The sequence below is a fragment of the Calliopsis andreniformis genome, chromosome 5, assembly GCF_051401765.1.
Source record: "Calliopsis andreniformis isolate RMS-2024a chromosome 5, iyCalAndr_principal, whole genome shotgun sequence".
Lineage (NCBI taxonomy): Eukaryota > Metazoa > Arthropoda > Insecta > Hymenoptera > Andrenidae > Calliopsis > Calliopsis andreniformis.
Genome location: NC_135066.1, coordinates 10,798,924 through 10,818,803, shown reverse-complemented (window position 1 = coordinate 10,818,803; position 19,880 = coordinate 10,798,924). Strand labels below are relative to the sequence as shown.

Here is a 19,880-nt window from a genome sequence, read left to right as displayed (position 1 = left end):
TCACTAATACTCTCATAACTATGATATGAGATAAAGTATACAACGTATTATATAATGAACAAATGACTGGCACGAAATTTTGACTACTGTCCACAGTTCAAAAAATTGCTTTTTAAAATTAAACATATTAATTTTTAATTATATATAAGCTACTCGTATATAGTCCACGAAACAAAAAATATTTATATTTATTTTAAATATAAGTTAGGCATCAATTAAATGCTTTGGCACTAAAATTTTAAAAAATTCAAAAAATAGAATTTATATATTTTATTTGAAAACATCTTTTCGATATAATTTTTTTGATATTATTAATTGTCCAATATTTTATTAATACAAATAACACTATCATATATTGTATTTACACATCTTACAAACTAGAGATGTTATAGAATATCACAATATTGCAATTATACTTTAGTTCTTCTACATTAACCCTAGAACGACACCCTTTTTTCGGTATAATTAAGTATCACTGTGGGATTGCGGGCCACCCAAATACCTTAATATTTATTATTTGAAAAATTCTTTTTGCATTCTTCTTTGGACATCTTTAAAAAAGATAGTTGCGCGGCCTGATTCTTGTTTACAGAAACAAATTTTTTAATTGCCTCGAAGTGTATGCTAAAAAGGTATTTTCAAGTTTAAAATTTTATGGTGTCGCCACGCTGGTGACCCCAGGGGGTCGTTCCAGGGTTAAAAATGTAAAGTATTATAAAAAGTACTCCATACAGAATTTTACAATTACTTAGTAAAAATTAATACGAAACAATTAACAAATGAACATACACACGAAAAAAAATTGAAACAAATCTGAAATTGTACAACATACAAGCTTGTAGTATATGTAAGATTAAAAAAGTGTTGAAACATACGAAGCTATAATAAAATGAATCTTACATATTACCGTATTTCTTAATCTTTGAAATGACACAAAGCATACGATTTAAAAAAAATGACGAGCGATAAAAGAAGATTATATAGCATTAAAACGAAACTCATAATTAAATAAAAACACATAATTCTACAGATAATCATAAAAATATTTTGCTTAATCCTCCTATTTTTTTAGTCTCTACTTTTCTTAAGTAATTGTTTCACCTTAAATATGTATATACAGACAATAAACGTGAACGATGTGTTAAATGAATATCATCATTGTTATCACAAATACGATTTCTCTGACTTCTTTGACAGAAAAAATTAGCCTTTTTCTTTCAACATTTAGGTATCACAAACTAATTTGTCAAAATAACGGCAGAGAGTGTAACTTATTTGGTTTGTCTGCAATATTTAAATCTATTGATAGTACACGCGTGAAGTTATAAGAACAAATTAAAATATCTTTGCCTATCATAAAAGAAGAAATATAAAACGTAATAACTTGTTAATTCGAACGCTTAACATAATAGGAACTTTCATGGCGAACAATGCGGTACACACACACACACACACACATACACGCAGTGTGGCGCTGCAAGCGTTCTTGCCAAATTCAAACCGTAATACTAGTTTTAATATTATTAATAGATGATATATTCGAATTATTCTGCAATTCTGTTCAAGAAATCATTTTTCACTTCAATTTGATTGAATTTAAGTATTGCTCCGAAAAGATTATGAGTAAGCTTCCTGCGTTCGTGGGGTAATTTTTAATCGAAGTCCATCGGCATTGTGTAATACTAATTCACTAATAAAACGAAGCTGATCTTCAGAATCTATAGCTTCCACATGGAAGTTTTTCAACATCTCAAGAATTACAACTTTCATTATCATTGTAGCATATTTCCATCCAATGCAATTTCGCGAACCTGCGCTGAAAGGTACGAAGGCGTAAGAAGGATACTTTGGCCCATTGGGAAGAAACCGTTCTGGTCGATAAATATCTGGTTCAGGGAAGTATCGAGGATCTCGATGAAGAACAAATGAATTAATGATGACTGTTGACCCCACTGGAATATCGTGTCCCACTAAAACCAAGTTTAAAATTTAAAACACTTCGTTATAAGAGGATTTATCCGTAACGTGTAGAGTTATTTTGCATATGATACTTGCATATAATAATTGGATTATAAATCTGCCTTGCGATGAGTGGTACCACTGGATATACCCTCCAGGATTCCTTTATACATGCATCCAGCCAAGTTAATTTGCTTAATATATCCAGTGATAGTTCCTTCGTTCTTGCTACCTCATAATACTCTTCAAGAATTTTTTCCTGTAATGAAAAATATTCTTGTATCAGATCTGATGTATCTTTTTACTTTAGTTAGTAAAAATAATTGAAACAAATTTTCACTGTAGTCCCTATTCTACTCAGACATAAAGTATATTCAAATTCAGTATATAATTTTAAACTACTCTTCATACATTATTCTTCAAACTATGTCTTCTGTAAGACCATATTTTAGGTGGAGAAGGTGAAGGGTTTCGAGAAAAGAATTATGTACACATTTAATATGGCTTCTTTACAGGTGATTAGTTAGCAAGAATTTGAAAATTTTCTGTCATGTGAAAAATGTAATACACATTTTTTGGAACAGTACCTGATACTGAGGATGTCGTCCCAATGCATAAAGGATCCAGGACACGCTGGTTGCAGTGGTATCGTGGCCTGCAAACATGAACGTGTTCACTTCGTCCCGGATATCGTCGTCAGTGAGGACTTTGCCATCCTCAGACAGTTCTAACAGCAAATCCAACAAAGCTTGGTGTTTGTTGGATCGTTCGCAGAAGTTTCCATCTTTTTTGGCTTTCCATTCGGCTTTCCTCTGTGCGATTATCTAATGATAAAAACAGCAATTACTGAATCTGTATTATTTCCTCGGAATTGTTCGAACTGAATTAAAAAAAAATGCAAGATATTTACTCTATTAACGAATCCATGAGTAACACGTAAGGCGTGGTCGTGTTGTTTGCCCCAAGTAGTTAGCTTGAAGATAGGGTCAAAGGACATCCACACGTTCAGGAATCTTCTTTGCGATATAGAAGCCAATCTGACAAAGAGGATACAATATTTATATTGATTTTATTGACACTCTTTAATAAATGGATTTTGAATAAAACTTACGTATTCACAGCCTGCACGTATTCATTCTCAAAATTCGTTTGCGCATTAATGCTATACCCCATGGAACTATCTGAAACATTGAACACAGAAAGGTGTCAGTACTCCTTAATTTATATAAAATTACAAATTACAACCGAGTGCAGTTTAAGAAGGCGCTGGAAATTCACGATTCTTCAATGTTTGGCTAATTTCAAAAAATTCCTGCACAATGGCTAAAGTCACTTAAAATAACCAAAAACTAAAAAGAAAAAATTGTTTCTCTCGCGAGTTTGGAAAATTATATAGGTGTTAATTTAGTATAACGATAAATGGCTGCTTTATTGCTCACTCGATATTGGGGATCGGACGAGTCGTTGAATTATCTCGGTGAAATTTCAAGTAAAGAACGTCTGACGCCACTGGAAAGCCCGCAGAAGGAAAAAATAACGCTGACCGAACCTACATCGCCTCAAAATCAAACCAATTCTTCGAAACAACCACTCAAACGGAGATCATTAAACGCCACCTCGAAAGTTACAAATTCAAAAGTGAACAAAAATTACAGAAACATAATTTTGGAGTCAAGCAACGTACGAACGATACACATTATCTAATACAGCAAAATTTGAAATATTAGCAATTGATAGTAATATTAAAACGTTCTCATTAAATAATTTATATAATATATATATATATAGAGTGATACCATAGTGAAGCTCAGTTCATCTAAAATTAAATCTCACTATATAACTATAACATATTTTATTTAATTTGAAAATTTTCATTTCAAATATGAGATGACGAGCTAGGGATGCTGTAATAATATTTTATTGTGTGTTGAATGTATTTCCAATTCAGGAATAGTATTTTAAAAGTTCATGCGTGGACGCCTACTAATGAGCAACCCACCATGCACTTGTTCCTTGGAAAGTCGCTTGCTATTCTTTATTTCTGCTATAGTTAAACTTTAATATTATTAAATTAATAATTCCGAATCAGTCTGTATATTTTTATTCTAACAACTGCATTAATGTTAGATATCCGTAAAATCGTTTAGCATTGAATTTAATGAGGACGACTTAATTAATATTGAACCACTTTATATTAGGTAAGAGCATCAGCTTTACTTTATGAAATAACCGAACGTACTAATCAGTTGGCACAACCACGTCTACGAGAAGCAGAGATGAAGTGGCAACCACGTTCAATTGCATCGCAGATTCCGAAAGCCACACCGCGTATCATTGAGCTTTCGAGGCCACGGATGATCTATCAGCAACCCTCTAAGCCTATTGGATATGTCTCACGTAGCGCTCTCACAGCAGTCGGTTTGTATTATGCTCTTACAAATTCAAATATTGTCAATTCCACATTTCGAATTCAAAAACTCGATTCAATATTTTTGAGACTGTATACTTTGCTAATTGCATTAGTCAATAATTGAAATGAATTACAAAATATAGAAAATTATTTTTTTCAAGTGTCATTTAAGCCAGTAACATACCATTCTATATCACTGAATAATAATGAAATTGTAAATATTAAATATTAAAATGGTAGAATAATTAGCAGACATATCTTTCACAGCTACTCAACGCATAATCGAATTATCAAGACCAAAGAAGAAACGAAGAGTAAAAATGTCAAAAAGACGAAGGACTGACAAAGGCAAATCAAGGTAACGAATGCATGATTGCAAGTTTTGTAGAAGCTATAACTAGTATACAGAGAAGAATAATTATAATTGAAAGGGGACCATTTTTGTATGAAAAAAAGATGGAGAATGTGAAATCATTTTTTGAAAGATTTCGAAGTCTTATAGAAGATTTTTTCTAAAAAGTTGCCTTTATTGCAGATGTCATATGAGGCAAACAAAAAAAGGATCGAATTTAGATCACGATTCGTTTCTTCAAGGCAAAAGCGATCGTAGGATAAAAAGGAAAAGAATAACGAAGAGGAAGCAATATTCCCCGAGGTCTTCGAACTCTAACAGAACTATCATTATGGTCGATTTAAGTCCCAGAAATAGCTCGAGAGCCAAATCGAAAAGAGCACGACACAGTTGATTACCGAAAATAAAACGATTCGAGATTACCAGTGTTGATCTTTGTAATTTTGAAACTCAAAATTTTTTATCGTTTATTGTGAACCCGTTCTCTGTTGTATTGCATGTACGATGGTTATTGTGATTAAAAGTATTGGTTCTTTGGAATTTTTAATGAATGAGATTTTTCGCTCATTAATATGTTCATAAATGGTCTCTACTAATGAACTCATTATGAGGGTTTACTACACCTTCCTATTTTCATTTCAAATGTCATGTATATCTATCAAAACCTGTGAATTCTAACAGCTTCATAAACTAAAGTATAGAAAAAATTGACGGCTTAATTAGCATCTTGTTTTAAAAGTGATCACTGTTCACATTAAGCTACATGACAATTTATCATTATGTTATCTTACCGCATATTATATCCAATGTCGCTCGTTTTGCATAAGGAACAATATCGAACGAGTGTTTCCCGACTTCCTTTCCGAGGCAAGAAATCAATATATTTGTTTCTCTGATCGCCGTCTTCAGATACACTTCCAAAAGTCCACTGTGGAACGTCGGTGTGAGTAGCTTCCGTCGGAAATGCCACTTCTCACCTGCAACAGGCGATAAACCCTCTCTCTTATTACAAATTCTTTATTTTTCAATGTTGATAATGTACAGTGGCCAACAAAAGAAAGTTTAAAAAATAAGTAAAATGAAAAAACACACGAATTTTACAAAACAAAATTATTAAATATTTGTTATACAAAATGTGGAGATATCTCAGAATAAATAAATCTTATTGATATAAAGTAAAATATCTATTGTAGAAGTTATTAATTAGTAATTATGAAAGTGACGTAAGTCAATACTTTAACAAAAATTGAATTCATCATTTATTTTGCAGTATAAATCTATATCAACGAATATGTGATAATTGAAACTTTTTTAAATTCTTGACTTTTAGATCCCTTTCATAATCACCAGCACATATGCAAAAATCAATTTTAAACTTTCTTTTATACGTCACTTGTTTTGTATTTTAATCACTACCACGACAAACAATCTCCCAATACATTAACCAAGTGATCGCTACAATGTTATGCGTCTGTAGATAACAGATTCATTTGCATTCGTATTTGCGCATTTATGAAACAATTCGATGTTGAAACGAACGCCAACTGTACAGTCTTTTCTCGGTATAGGTTCATTATTTACTTCATGCTTGTCCTATTTGGTCCTACTTTTGTTTTATTAAAAATTGTGAGTGACAATACAAACAAACTCTTCTATTCTAAATAATTTCATGTTACAATAGAGACTGTAACAGGAATAACGATACCTTCATTCTAATCCTACTACCTAGGTCTTACTATACTATGTAGATCTGACAAGGATACAATCTTACAGTAAAGAAAAGAAACTGATTATTTCAGTACAACCTTATTTTTCATATAATTACCTTAAATATCTTTAAAACGAGCTTTTATGACGTTATCTACGACTGCTAATAGCACAGTAAATGCAGGTAACTACTTATTAATAGCCATCCATTAATTATTAAATACTAAAAACACTTAAGTTTGATACGTAGTTTCAGTTAATTGCACAGTAAGTCTGTCAATAGCTGTCCTTTATTTTTTTCATTAAAATTCGATGCAGAATTAAAAGTAGACGCAAGAACACTCGAAAACTCAAAACCCAAATTTTGTTTAAAATAATGACACATGGTACTCGAACGAAGGTATCAATATACTTTACGTTTCCTTTCTGTCACTCATGCATTTCACCAGTCATACGATTTATTAAACCGCCACGTTAGTAACCACATAGCAGCATGGATCGCTCGAGGCGTTGTGGGATATAAGAGACGATTCGATATTCCACCGTTACGGCGACACCTGAGACCAAGCTCGTTCGTCATACAGATTTTTGCAACCGGTTGCTGGCGTTCTGCCGAAATTCCAGCCGAAAAAATCTCCGCGTGCCACGGTTAAAAATAATCTCCAGAGATGGATAGCTTGGTCGAGTAGATCGAATCGATTCGACCTAGCTTCCTTCAATCTCTTTCCTACCCCTATTCCTGTCCATCTATTCGTTTAAATTTAGTCCTTTCCTACTCCGCGGATTCAGTTCGACGTATAAATAGCTCCGCGAATTTTAAGCAAACGCGTGGCGTCGAGGCGCGGATGCAATGGGATTTATATGCAATGCAGCCTATGGGAAGCAGTTGGTCATTCCAGTTGCATCCGTGGAAATCGATGCTGGGAAATCGGAGGGAAACCGACAAGGAATGTCGTAAATTTCAAGTAAGCTCTTCCTTGAGATGACTACGCCGTGACTGTTATAATTAATGAGGTAACAAATTGCAACTCCGATAATGGACTCACCAGTGCTAGTCACCAGACCGGTGCCAAGCCAAGGTTGCAGGTACTCGTACTCCAGGCTCTTGTCAATGTGGATGCTGCTGCTCAGCAACGGCTGGATCGCTTCCGCCTTGTAAAGGAAGATGAATGGACGCATGCCCACCCAGATCAGGTACATGTCCCCGAGGTTCTTGGCCCATTTGATCATCTTCTTGAAGGCCTCTGCAATGTGTGAACAGTACTGTTCTGTAGATATGATAAACAGTAATATCATAAGTAAACTGCGGATTTTTATGCAGATTTACGTCTTCATAGACACATCTAACGAAATAGTTAGAAATAATTAGAAAATCTTGACTCATCAGGTTTTGTCATCTGACTACAGATATTTATTATATTGCATATTGTCAGTTTTTCACAAGTTGCATACAAATCTGCAGTCTATGTACAAATAATGTCTTGTAGGGTGTACTTTATTTGTAATAGAATTAATATAAATACTTGAAAATATATTGAAGCACTGATACGCTGTTCTATGGTTTGCATAAGACCTGCTAAAAAGTTTGGAAAATTTCTCTATGAAACTAAGAGTTAATTAAATGAGTAAATTCTTGAAATTCCGCGTGCTAGATTAGAAGGAAACTAAATTCCAATTCAACAATGAAAATTGCAAAGACATTAGGCGCATAAGAGAATCTGTCTGATTATCTAATAATCAGTATAATAAGTCTTTGACGCACTTAGAGATATGGGTATTCAAAAGGAAGTATTCCCAGAAGATAACGATCGTGAGTATCGCGAAGATACGATCCCAGTTGCTGTCCCGTGGCTAAGTGAATTCTCTAGTTTCTGCAGACGGTCAGCGACCTCATTGAATTGGCAGAAATAATGTTCTTAGAGCCGTCATTGTTAGGCTACTGTAGATTCCTGCACACAGTATTACGTTATCGTATTATCTTCTCGTAAAACTTTATTTCCAGAGTCTTATGAAGATCACAGTCTTCTAAGAAAAACGAGACAAATTAAAGAAATTCAAAATTACAGAAATTCAAAATTTCTCACGAAAATCAACCAATTGCAATAATTCTTATGAACATTAATTTAAATACCTACACGTCAGACACGTAAGATAACAGAGACACGTCAATAAATGGGAGAAGCAAGAAGCGAATTGCGGATATTGTGAATCAGAAAAAAAGAATTCTCAGAGAATTTTGCAAGAGGCATTCTGTTCGTACAGAACAATTCGTATTGGACGCGTGCGCTTCGATAAACACCTTCAATGTCCCAAGTATGATTCTTCAAGTTCGTCGACCCGAGACACCGCGCAGAAGTAGGCCTTTTGCAGTTATCGTTGCGGCCAATCATCGTTATTACCGTGTCTCTAGGTCCCTTTTATCTTCTCAACGACGCGAATTTCTCATTGAGGATTGAGACGATTTCCTCACCAAGAAACGAAGAAGTTCAAGAGCTTCCAAACATGAATTAAAAAATACTTTTATTACATGTAAATATGTTGTATTAAAAATACGGCATAATTTAAGTAATAAATAAATGTCTTGACAAACTTGGATTCAATGGATGCCTTTAAATTGAAAATAAATCTTGGAAGATATTAAATCACAGAAAATGAGGCTTGAGGAATGTCCTAGGGCCAAAAGCAACTGACGAGGATATTTTGTAGAAGAGAGAAAAGGGAGTGAGCTGCGCTGCAATTCTAGTAAAAGAAGAGTGGCTGTACACTGACCGGACATTGACTGGTAAAAATGACAACGTACACGTTTACAACTCGAGGACATCGAGTAAAGAAGCCTGGATGAAAAGAACGAATGTAATGTTGCAGACCTTCGAGTGCAATGACAGTCTGGGCGACCTTCGAATAGTGGTTGCTACTCGATGAAGCGGCATTAAACTTGCTTTTATGAGGTGCTTTCCAGTCGCCACTTGAATTCAGGGTAACATTTGTGCTAATAATAAACTATGAAAGTGGTTTAAATAATAAATTGAAAAAAGTAGAATTTATAAACTGAATTTATAAACAAATTTATAAACTGTATTTTATCAAAGTACTTAATCTTAAAAGATGTAATATTTTTCTTAAATTTCATTAGAAAAATTCAATGAATTTCTCACATGATTCACTACACAACTATTGCAAATTTTGGTAATAGTTGAGAAGATACCATTTCATCTGACATTATCTAATCGTGGATCCCATCCAGTAATGCCAGACTAGGTCACCGACACGTGCGAATCCAAGCCATGCTTGAAGCAACCAGAAGTTAGGGATCACTAATTTTTTTTTTTTATATCTTTTTCTGGTCCATGAAGGCCAGAAACCCTCCATTTTTTACAGTCATATATAATTGCATACAACTGCAAGCTACCATCGAGTTATTCAGGCCGCGAACGACCTCGACCCGCTTCTTTCTTAGTCTTGTTACAACTGAGAGGCTGACGATTATCTTCAGCCACGTCTTCCCTCCCTCGATTCTTTCGCGCGTGCACTCGCGCGAATTCATTCGCCTTTGATATTCGGAACGACTGAAATCGCTGGCGAAGTGGCAGACTTTATCTCTGATATCGTCGACCGTGCCCATCTTCGCGGGGAACCTCATTAAATAAATTACTGGTCGTGCCTGTCACGATAAAATTAAACAAACAATATCTATATACTACACGTGGTCAAGTGAACACGTGGAAGAAAAGTATTTTCCGAAATTTGTGTTTGAAAAAGGCGCATACTTTTTTCAGATCATTTCGTACGGAGAATTCTGAGGTTTTTGGTAAAATTTAGCTGCGTAAAGGTACTCTAAAGTCAATGGACATGTCGGCATCCTGTCGAGTGCAGAACTGCATAGGCATATCGAGTCACGTAATCTAACTTTCACTGGTACTCCTTATTTGCCTACACTTTGGGGTCTGTTGCACAAAATAGCCCGCTCGTGCTCGATATAGTGATGCACCTCCTCCAAATTTTTTTTCAGTCTCCCGAGGTTATCGCTATCTCGTGCCAATTTGAGAATAATGACACGCGAATACCAGGGTTACGCGCGGGAATATTTCTTAACCGATATCTCGTCTATACGTGGTATATTTTTCGAGAAATTTTTTTGAATGGAAGCGATGGAATACGACCTCACCTGTAGATTTCAGTGAAAAATTGAAACATTTGAAAAGCACTGAGTTTTACATAGGCTCGTTGAATTTTTTTCAAATAAACTTAATTGCAAAAAATGTGGCCAAGATTTTTCTTATTTTGTTAACATGTATCTAGGTAAATGGATTCGAAGAATTAAAGATGGATTGATTTTTCATTAATTGAATTCATTAATTGATCCATTGATTTCATTCATTTTCATTTATAAGAACATCAAATCTAGTGAAGTTTCTATATCCAGTGAATTGCAATAGGTGCATTCAGCCTGGTCATCAAATATTCCTTCGTCATTAATTATTAAGACTACGTCAACCAAACTGGTTTTACTTTAGCTTTTTCTACGAATGTCTAGACGAAAAACAAACTCAATTTTTCCAGAACCTCTTTGCATGAATTATCTTAAATTGTCATAATGGCATATGTATTTCAATACCAATAACGTTCACCATATAATAAAAAGCTATTCATATTTTTCTTATTTATAAATATCACAAAATTTAAATATTAATTATTAATATAATATATACGAAAATGACAATAAATTGTAGAATCCTTCCAAATTCCGAAAGCAAAAATAGGAACACATATTTGCCATTCATAATATAATTCTCTTAAAATAACAACGAATACTGAATGGCACAGTAATTAATAAGACCAAAATCAATAAAAATAATAATTAATATTTTCAACAGTCACGATTGAGTATCCGATATTCCACATTCATTGCTACAGAGTAAACAATATTTTGATACTTCTGTTGCGTCTGTATTCAATTATACGCTCTTAATCTCTGCAATTTATTTCTTTTTTCCACCAACTGATATTCACCGTTGACATTTTAATTTTCAGTAATTATATAACTACAAGTACAGTACTACAACAGATAGTAATATTCAATAACAAAACAGTCTAAAATACTCCAAACCTTTTAATCTATCACATATCTATATCAACATCCTCCAACCAAGACGTCGCTCAAGTTCATTCACTTACCTTCCGGGCTGCAGCACAATTGATAAGCATTCCCAATGATAGGGAAAGCTGGAGGGTGAGGCACCTTCCTCAAGGCGTACAGAAACTTCCCCCGTCGCACCAGTAGCAGAAGTACAATCGTCATCAGACACATAGACAAGGTCAGAGTGATCCAGGATCCCCCCATGATGATCGTGGTCGCTGCCATTTCAATACTTCCTGACGTCTTGCTCAGAAGTCCAACGATCTTGTCATACTTCACACAGGTCTCTCCCAATAACTCCCAATCACCTTCTCAGTTATATCAAACCAGGCGATTCTCTTCTCCAGCTCGTCGAACAAGTGTCCCCAGCCTCAGCCGTCCAGGCCGCCTCAAATTCCGCTCTCTGTCTCCACGGGAACTGTGCGTGTCATCCAGTTAGCCAGCAGTGTCGTTCACTCGAATAATTCGACGACAGAGGAGCGAAGGCCCAGAACGCGTTTCGCTACAGCGGATCACGGAGGGTCAAGCTACCCCTCGAGGTCCACTTTGACGGACTAAGTCAGTGAGATCGCCGCGGCGATCGCGATGCGGCGAATCGGAGACGAAGAAGTGGAGGAAGCCCCGTCGGTCGCGTGCAACGCGTGTCATGGAATGACTCCCTCGGTTATGCGTGCCCGAACCGAAACAGTCGCCCTTATATACTACTGAATGCTCTGTGTACTACATCAACGGCCAGTGGTTAACTCCTCTACCAATAGAGACAACCACGTGGGGACGCGGCGTACAGCCGCCGGGAAATGCTGCTGTCGGTGCCGTACTGCCAGTTGCCAAGGTACCAGCGATTGCCTTTCTTCTGCTTTTTGCGTATTTATTGAGATGTGATGAATGGAGATGGTGCAAAAGCGATGCTGGTGTCGGGGTTCGTTGGAGAAGGTAATTAGGGATTTTAATTGTAGATACGAGAGTTGCAGTAAGGCAAGGTTACTGTTTTCAAATATAAATTTTGCACATTTTACTGCTTTCTCTTGGCTTTGTTAGAGTGATGGAAATTTGTTTAAGTTCGGTTTAGGTAGACTGTGGATGTTTATGCATTTATTATGAATTAAAGTTTGCAAGATAATATTGAATACACGAAATTTGCGAAAATATGCAAAATGCACGACGAAATTTGTATTGAAGCTCCATTTCTTTAATCATGTTTATGAAAACTTGAAATTGCATAAGAATCCGTAGTCTAGTTATCAGTAAAGGAGATTTAATAGTATACAGTAAGTAAGCAATAAAATTGCTGCTCTTGCTGAAAATACTACTTGTTGAATTGAAAGTCAGTATAAATGTGATACTTAAGGTTAAAAAGGGGAATTACGTTAATGACAAATAACAGACGATCAATTCTTATATGATATTTATATGATTTTCTGGTCTCCTGAAAAATAACGAAAAAGGATTTGAGTCAGGTTGGGTCAACGATACAGTATTTCTGTGGTTGTAAAGCAACATGACCTAAGTCCCATGTTTCTGTTTTTGAGATATTGGCATTTGAAGTTTTTTACTGGCTCGTAGAGTTATGTTTTCTTAGACTCTTATTTTCAAGCGAAAAGATACTTTTACCGCTCCTTCTGCTTTCTGAAAACGTAGATTCTATACTCTAGAGTTCAATTATGACCTTGACTCGATTGTTTTGAAAATGTGACATAGATCGTTTTACCTTAGCTTGGAGTTAGGTGTAGAATATTTATTTAGGTAAAGAGTTCTGCAAATTTTTGTGAAATCAAGCTTTGTTTTATTACAGAGGTATTATTCTTTAAGTGTCATAAAGTTTAAAATAAAAATATAGCAAAATATCCAATAAATACTGTTGTAAAATTTAAATAAGTATTCTAATTTGGAGAAGTCAAAAACTGATTTTTTCCTACTGCCCTTTCTTAAAGTGCGCTTTGGACTTTTTTAAATGCGTACCTGAAGCGATATTGTTGAATTCAACGAAATGACAAATTGAATTCAACTGTTTTAAATTTTCTTTCAAATTTTCGAATTCATTAAATCACAATAAATTATAAAATTAAGAAAATTTTCGAAACAGAGTAGGAATATAATGAAGAAGGAAAATCATTCATGTGCAAAAGGACGAAATTTACATTCAAGCGTATGCTGGTCAAATTTGCTATGTGGACGATGGAACAATTCCATGAATATTAAATATTACCACAGAGAAATTGACGAATGTACGTGCATTATGTACTGAGAAATGTTTCCCTTGATTTTTGCCGTGTTGAAGTGGTGACAATTTTGCACGCTCAAGGATCCTTCAAGTTCTATGTTCAGGTAACTTTGAGTCGACGACATGAATTATTCAGAAAAATTGAGTACGATGAAAAACAATACAGTACCGCATAAAATGGAGACGCTGTTTGAAGTTCATAAATTATTTCATGGATTCAGAACTCGAAAAAGATTGGCGTTGAATTAGGTTCTGATTAAGAATGTTATATTGAGATAAGATAATTTATTTTTACACATCAATCAAATCTGTTAAAGGATTATCTACATTTATAAACAGCATGCTAGTTTATGTGGTAGAGTTTTAGTTAACGTGGTAGATATGAAAATAAATGAAACTAATGTGAAACTAATGTGGAAGTAAACGCAGTGAAAGCTAATCACTCTGCAATAATACCTACTCTTTGGAAACTTAATTGTAAATATTTCCTACAAAATTCTCCATGTACTTAAATTCATTTTTTACTGAATCGTGTTAACTAATTTAGTATTCTCGAAAAAATGTTTCATAGCATCATAAACTACTCTGAAGTTAAATATGAAAGAACTAGAATGACACTCAAGAAAATGACAATTCATTTTCTCATAGTAGTACCTTAATTATTTTGCTGGATAGTTACTGAAAAATCGACAAAGAAAAAATGAACAATTAATGGAGACTGTTAGTCGATTGCGTTCCTTGCACAGTTAACGTTTGCAATTTTTTGCAATTCCTTTCCTCGCGGACCGTTGCTTTTGCGTATCGATGGCTTCTGGTATTCAAATTAGCAGCTACTGTTCAACGTTTTTATATCTTCAATTAACCAGGAATAGATATTGGGGAATGAGAATATGTCGGCTGTCAATTTTTTTCGCCAATTTTTTCGAGCCTCCGATACGAATAATGTTGGAGATGAAATCGAAGATTTATTACTTCTTAAATGTTTTTAAAATTAATACACCCTGAAAAGAATGTTGAATAGTGATAATTATCATTCAACTGTATATTAAACTGATGAAAGATAGATACATGTATAATATAATGAATTTTTGATTAAAGTGTTAAGCCTTATAAATTACAGTTTATATAGGATATATAATTCTAAAATGTATTATACTGCATATGATGTTAATAACTTTATAGATTTGCAATTTTTTAAATAAAATACTCAGATTTCAACGAATTTCATCTACGAATGTAAATATTGCAACAATGAATACTTAACATCGGCCACAAAGGCATTTTATAATATATGGAAGGTAAACAGCTGCAAATCTCGAAAGTGCATTCATTCGACAGTGCTGAAGCTCGTTTTAGCATCTGAATGAACAGTGTCCTTCTACTAGACGTCAATGCACATTGCATCGATATGCACTCGCGTGCTCTTTCTCTCTTTCTTCTCTTTTTCCTTCGACGATTTCATATTTAATCGAAGAAACGAGAACGATCTGGTGTCCCATCAATATTACATTCATCCTTAATCATTGAACATCAAAAAGACAATAATTCGCATTTCCTTCAAGCATTAACAGAAAAATTAACCATTCTGCGCCTAGTTTGCCATTCAGAGATGCAGCTGTTGCAGCTTCATTTGCATTCAGTTTCTCCAATGCTAACGCACTGTCACTGACATGCTTATAACAAAGGATAGAACCAGGTTCGTCGAACTTATGATCATGACAAAAAGGACACGTGCTAGGTAAGCGATAAGGTTTGCCTCTGTGAAAGAGTCGGTGAACCGAAGTGTCATTCCCATGGTATAATTCTTCTCAGCTCTTTGACAGATTGTCGCAATAATTATCGAGATCGAGCAACGTTCAAGTTATGTAAAACCAACGTTCTGGCAACTGGCCAGACGATCGGCTTTTTTCGATGCAGCTTTATCGGAATTTACGTGCGACACTTGCCGCGTGATAAATCAGACTGTCATATTTTGTATACGAATAACATGACACTCGGTGATAAAAATTGGATCGGTGAGTTAAAGAGCAGTACGACTCCAAAATTAGCAATTTTCGCGTAATCTCAAAACTATATGTAAATTGCATGTAACTACATGTTAGAATCAAATATCTCAAAATATGGTTTTCAGATTTCTACTGTTCTTAGACTTCCCGATTCAATTAAGAAACAAAATTATTTCTGACCCATTAATTCTACTTAATACTTAAAAGTAAAAATGAGAAAAGTCTATTTTTCTTCATGAGTAGACGAAACGAATAAAAGATCGATAAAAGAAAATAATCTCAATCATAATTAAAATTAAACATCAGAATTTTTAATACAAGGAACATGCTACATAAATTAAATCATCGAAACATGTGAAATCCTTTTCCTACGTGACTTAATATTTTCCTAAATTAAAAAAAAAATACGTCTTCAATTGCAGTGTCTAATTAAGTATAGATTAATTGTAAAAAGGCGAGCACATGACTCAACGACACAAGCTAACGCGCCAGCTAATGGCCGAGGCGCCGTCGGCAAGAAATATGCAAATGTAGTTGATCCCCAGCGCTTTTCGAACACGTATGCACAGAAACTCGTCACGTTTCCCCGACCATCTTTTCCAGGCCCAAATCAATCGGAGATTTTCCTGATCCGGTTAGATCGCGTTACACGTGGAAACACGGGGTATTATGTAATGGAAGGTCACTTGTTCGCCGGCTCGCGGAAGATCGAGGTCAGGCACGTGGATCGCGTTCGTCTCTCGAAAAGGAGAGAGGCAAACGTATGCACGCGCGTACCAAGGAATCTGCGAAATGGGCCTGGGTGCGGTGATTGTCTCTTCTGGATCTGCGGACCTGTTTGCGCGCGCGCGACACATTTCTCTTCCACCGTTCGAGATACAATTTATCTAATATTCTTTCATTCTACAGTAGGGGCCAATCGAATTGCAACATTTGCTAAAAATTTGCTATATTCTAGATGCCACTTAAGACCTTAACTCAAATTTTTTGAACATGTCGCATAGGTCACTGTGCCTTGCAATCATTAATATATGTCCTACTTATTCGTTTTCTGCTGTCGCACCTAAAATGACGTTGTAAGGCTAATCAACACAAAAATAACAGTAAAAGAAGCTTCAAAAAATCATTCAATTAAGGAAAAGTTAAATCGATAGACTATTTTGTAATTTTGCGAAGAATTACTTTACACCTTCAAGAATGGGTCGAAATTGTCTTATGTATGATAAGAAAGCATTTTGCTAAGTTTTAGCAAGATTCGTAAGTTATTCTTAAATAGTGAATGTTCTCAAATTTTATAGATCTTTGAAGTAAAATTCTGTGTAATAAATTTGATTTATCTATCTACACTAAGAAAAATGAAAAAGTGAGTAAGAAGGTTGGTGAAGTTTCGTAGTTTAATATTTTAAAATTTGCAAAGATTTTACTGCGACACTCTTCGCTCGATTTTGAGTAATCGACCCTCTAATTGCCTCGAACAGCGTGAAAGCGAGTTTCAATCAGAGCTGTTTATTTCGGGACACTTTCTTCAGGCCGTATGTATTCCCAGAACGGTTGCATTCATTAAAGACGGCGTACGAACCGAATGTGGGTCCTGCAATCCGTCGTTCACGTGTCTGAACTTACAAGGACGAGGCCCCAATTCGTTTCTGTTGCTCCAGACTGGTCTGCCACTACTGATGGGGCCAACTGGATCGCAAGCAGATCCGACTAGTTAATAATCGTGCTAGAAATTTTATCTAAGCAATATTTCTGCCTGTAAGGCGAAACGACCTGTGTCACATTTTTAAAAAATTCGAATTATTGCAGGAAATGAACGATATGAAGATGAAGATTAAAGAAATTGAGTTTAAGAGAAGAATGAAATAATAACAATTATTGTAACATTTGAAATTGAAAATGTGTTACATATTACACATTATTATTCAAAATGTTTACTTGTAAAGACACTACGGAAAAATACTACAAACTGAAAATAGAAAATTAAATTGTTAGTTAATGGATTCACTTGAAAATTGTTAGAATCACTAATGAGCTTACTATCAGTGTTTGTCTTGGTATTGTTCAGGGTAGTAATGCGTAATTAAATCTGCTGAGTCGACTAATAACCAAGTACTCATGTCCTCGATAAATCTTCAAATTCAAATTTCAAAACTCTACTCTACATTTTTCGATTTATTTTTACCTCGTGCTCCATTTTATAGGTATGCGAGTACCTTGAGGAACGAAAGCATCAGTTATAAAATAATCGATCTATATTTTACGGGTACACGCAAATAAATTATACTTTAAACTGATATCATAAAACTGATAGATATACTGAATACCTCAAATTTACGAAAAGTGCTTTGGTGGAATTTAATACGAAAGTAGCTCCGCGTTATTGCACAAGTGATCACAAGAAATATTCAAAGTGGTCTCCGTTCAACGTACACGTAACTCGAAATAAGTCGAGTATTCTCAAATGCAGGGTATACAAATGATTTTGGACAATTCTGCCTACAGCGTAATTCAAACTGATTATTTAAAAATTAAAAAGTGACGAAATGCAGTATACCTTCGAATTTTTTTCTTGGATTCTCAAGTCAAAGATATAATTTTCCAATAAGAATATGAATTATTCTATACTCTAGATCTCAGTTAAGGCCTCAGCTCGAATTTTTTTGAAAAAGTGACGCAGACCGTTTTGCCTTGTAATCACAAAGTTATCTATCGATGTTCACGAGTACATTCGAAACTTGGTCCCATCGCTATTTGCCACGCAAGCGGTCTCCAGAAGCCGACGCGTTCCGAGACGAATATCGATGATGCATACCGAAATTATGTCATCACCATTCTTATCTAACATCTTATCCGCGAGTAGATTTTTCGCAAGCCACCGTAGCTACTCTGTTTTCCACTATTTATATCTTACACGAGCTTTACGATGAGCTTGTGACGAATCGCGGGTGTAAGAAGAGAGCAGAGCAATGCTTCTTTTCCAACGAGTTAAAATTAATTTTAGAAAGTCGCGTTAAAGACGCTTAAATATAAGCTTCCAGGTGAAGAACGCGCGGATCAACGTACGCACGAACAATTTTCGCAATTTGTTTTAGAGTCAAGCGTATTGGCCTGCTCGTTTTACAAACCTACATTCGTTACGAGCTTTTGAACTGTTGTTTTATCGAGTATTATATGTGTGTTAACAGCTTACGGTGGGTGTTATTTAAGTGGATTGATAGATTTAAGAGAGAATTTCAAGAAAATAAAAAAAACTTAGTATCTCAAAAAAAAGGTGAAAAGTACGATAGTAATACAATATACTCGGACACGAGATATGTTTGTACAAGTTATTAAAAAATATATCAATGTTCGTTAAATATTAATAAATTAGCTAATTCTTTTAGTGAAGTTGCTAAATTGCATTGAATGACGAAAAAATATTGCAGAATGTACAGGTTTACATAATTACATTCTTTGTCTTAAAGACCTCCACATAAGTATAAGTCCTGACCAAAAGGAGGCTAAATATAATTAAGAAATCGAGATGAAAAAATATTGCCTTTATATTTCAGTGAATGTGCTAGCAAAATAATACAGAAAATGTAATAAATATCAATCCAATTAATTCTAATAGCATATCTGCAAGTAAAGTCCCAGGATGGACCAAGAATAAAGATAAATCGTTCGAAAGGTATTATCCTAGCCAGCTCAGGATATTAAGCGAATCTAGAAAGTTGGGAAGGTAGAGGAGGGCGAACAGGAAGAAGAAAGAGGCGTCTCTATGGATTTATCTAAAAGGAGACGAAGGAGGGACGGACTGGAATTTCTTTCGGGTCTCAGACATTGAGGGTTGTCGCCCTGAAACGGTCGGCACGTGTAACCCTCCGTCGTCCTTGAGGTCTTTAGGTGTCTGCCAAGAACATAGGAGATTCCTGCAATCCTTGCTAATTCGTCAGGTAGTCCCGCCTCGTATGAGCCCTTTTAGAGAATCCTGCTAGGGTAGATCACGTTCACGATACGGGCGAATAAAACATCCATAAATTGCAATTTGAATATTCACTCACACGCAAGAAGAAATGTTTACGAAGGCTACCTGGAAAACGAGTTAT

At 35.1% G+C, this 19,880-nt stretch overlaps 2 protein-coding genes across 2 annotated transcripts; one reads left to right on the top strand and one right to left on the bottom strand.

Moving 5' to 3' along the window:
* Window positions 1–246: 246 nt before the first annotated feature.
* LOC143178995 (cytochrome P450 4c3) lies at window positions 247–12,206 on the bottom strand. The gene is made up of 8 exons (XM_076377949.1): window positions 11,604–12,206; window positions 7,475–7,672; window positions 5,513–5,698; window positions 3,071–3,140; window positions 2,870–2,996; window positions 2,547–2,783; window positions 2,056–2,218; window positions 247–1,970 (listed from the first exon to the last, which is right to left on the bottom strand). The coding sequence occupies exons 1-8, from the start codon at window positions 11,788–11,790 to the stop codon at window positions 1,618–1,620; spliced, it is 1,521 nt and encodes a 506-aa protein (XP_076234064.1). The 5' UTR covers window positions 11,791–12,206; the 3' UTR covers window positions 247–1,617.
* On the top strand, window positions 3,379–5,118 carry LOC143178997 (uncharacterized). Its single transcript, XM_076377952.1, has 4 exons — window positions 3,379–3,639; window positions 4,158–4,377; window positions 4,637–4,727; window positions 4,905–5,118. The coding sequence occupies exons 1-4, from the start codon at window positions 3,379–3,381 to the stop codon at window positions 5,113–5,115; spliced, it is 783 nt and encodes a 260-aa protein (XP_076234067.1). The 3' UTR covers window positions 5,116–5,118.
* Window positions 12,207–19,880: the final 7,674 nt, after the last annotated feature.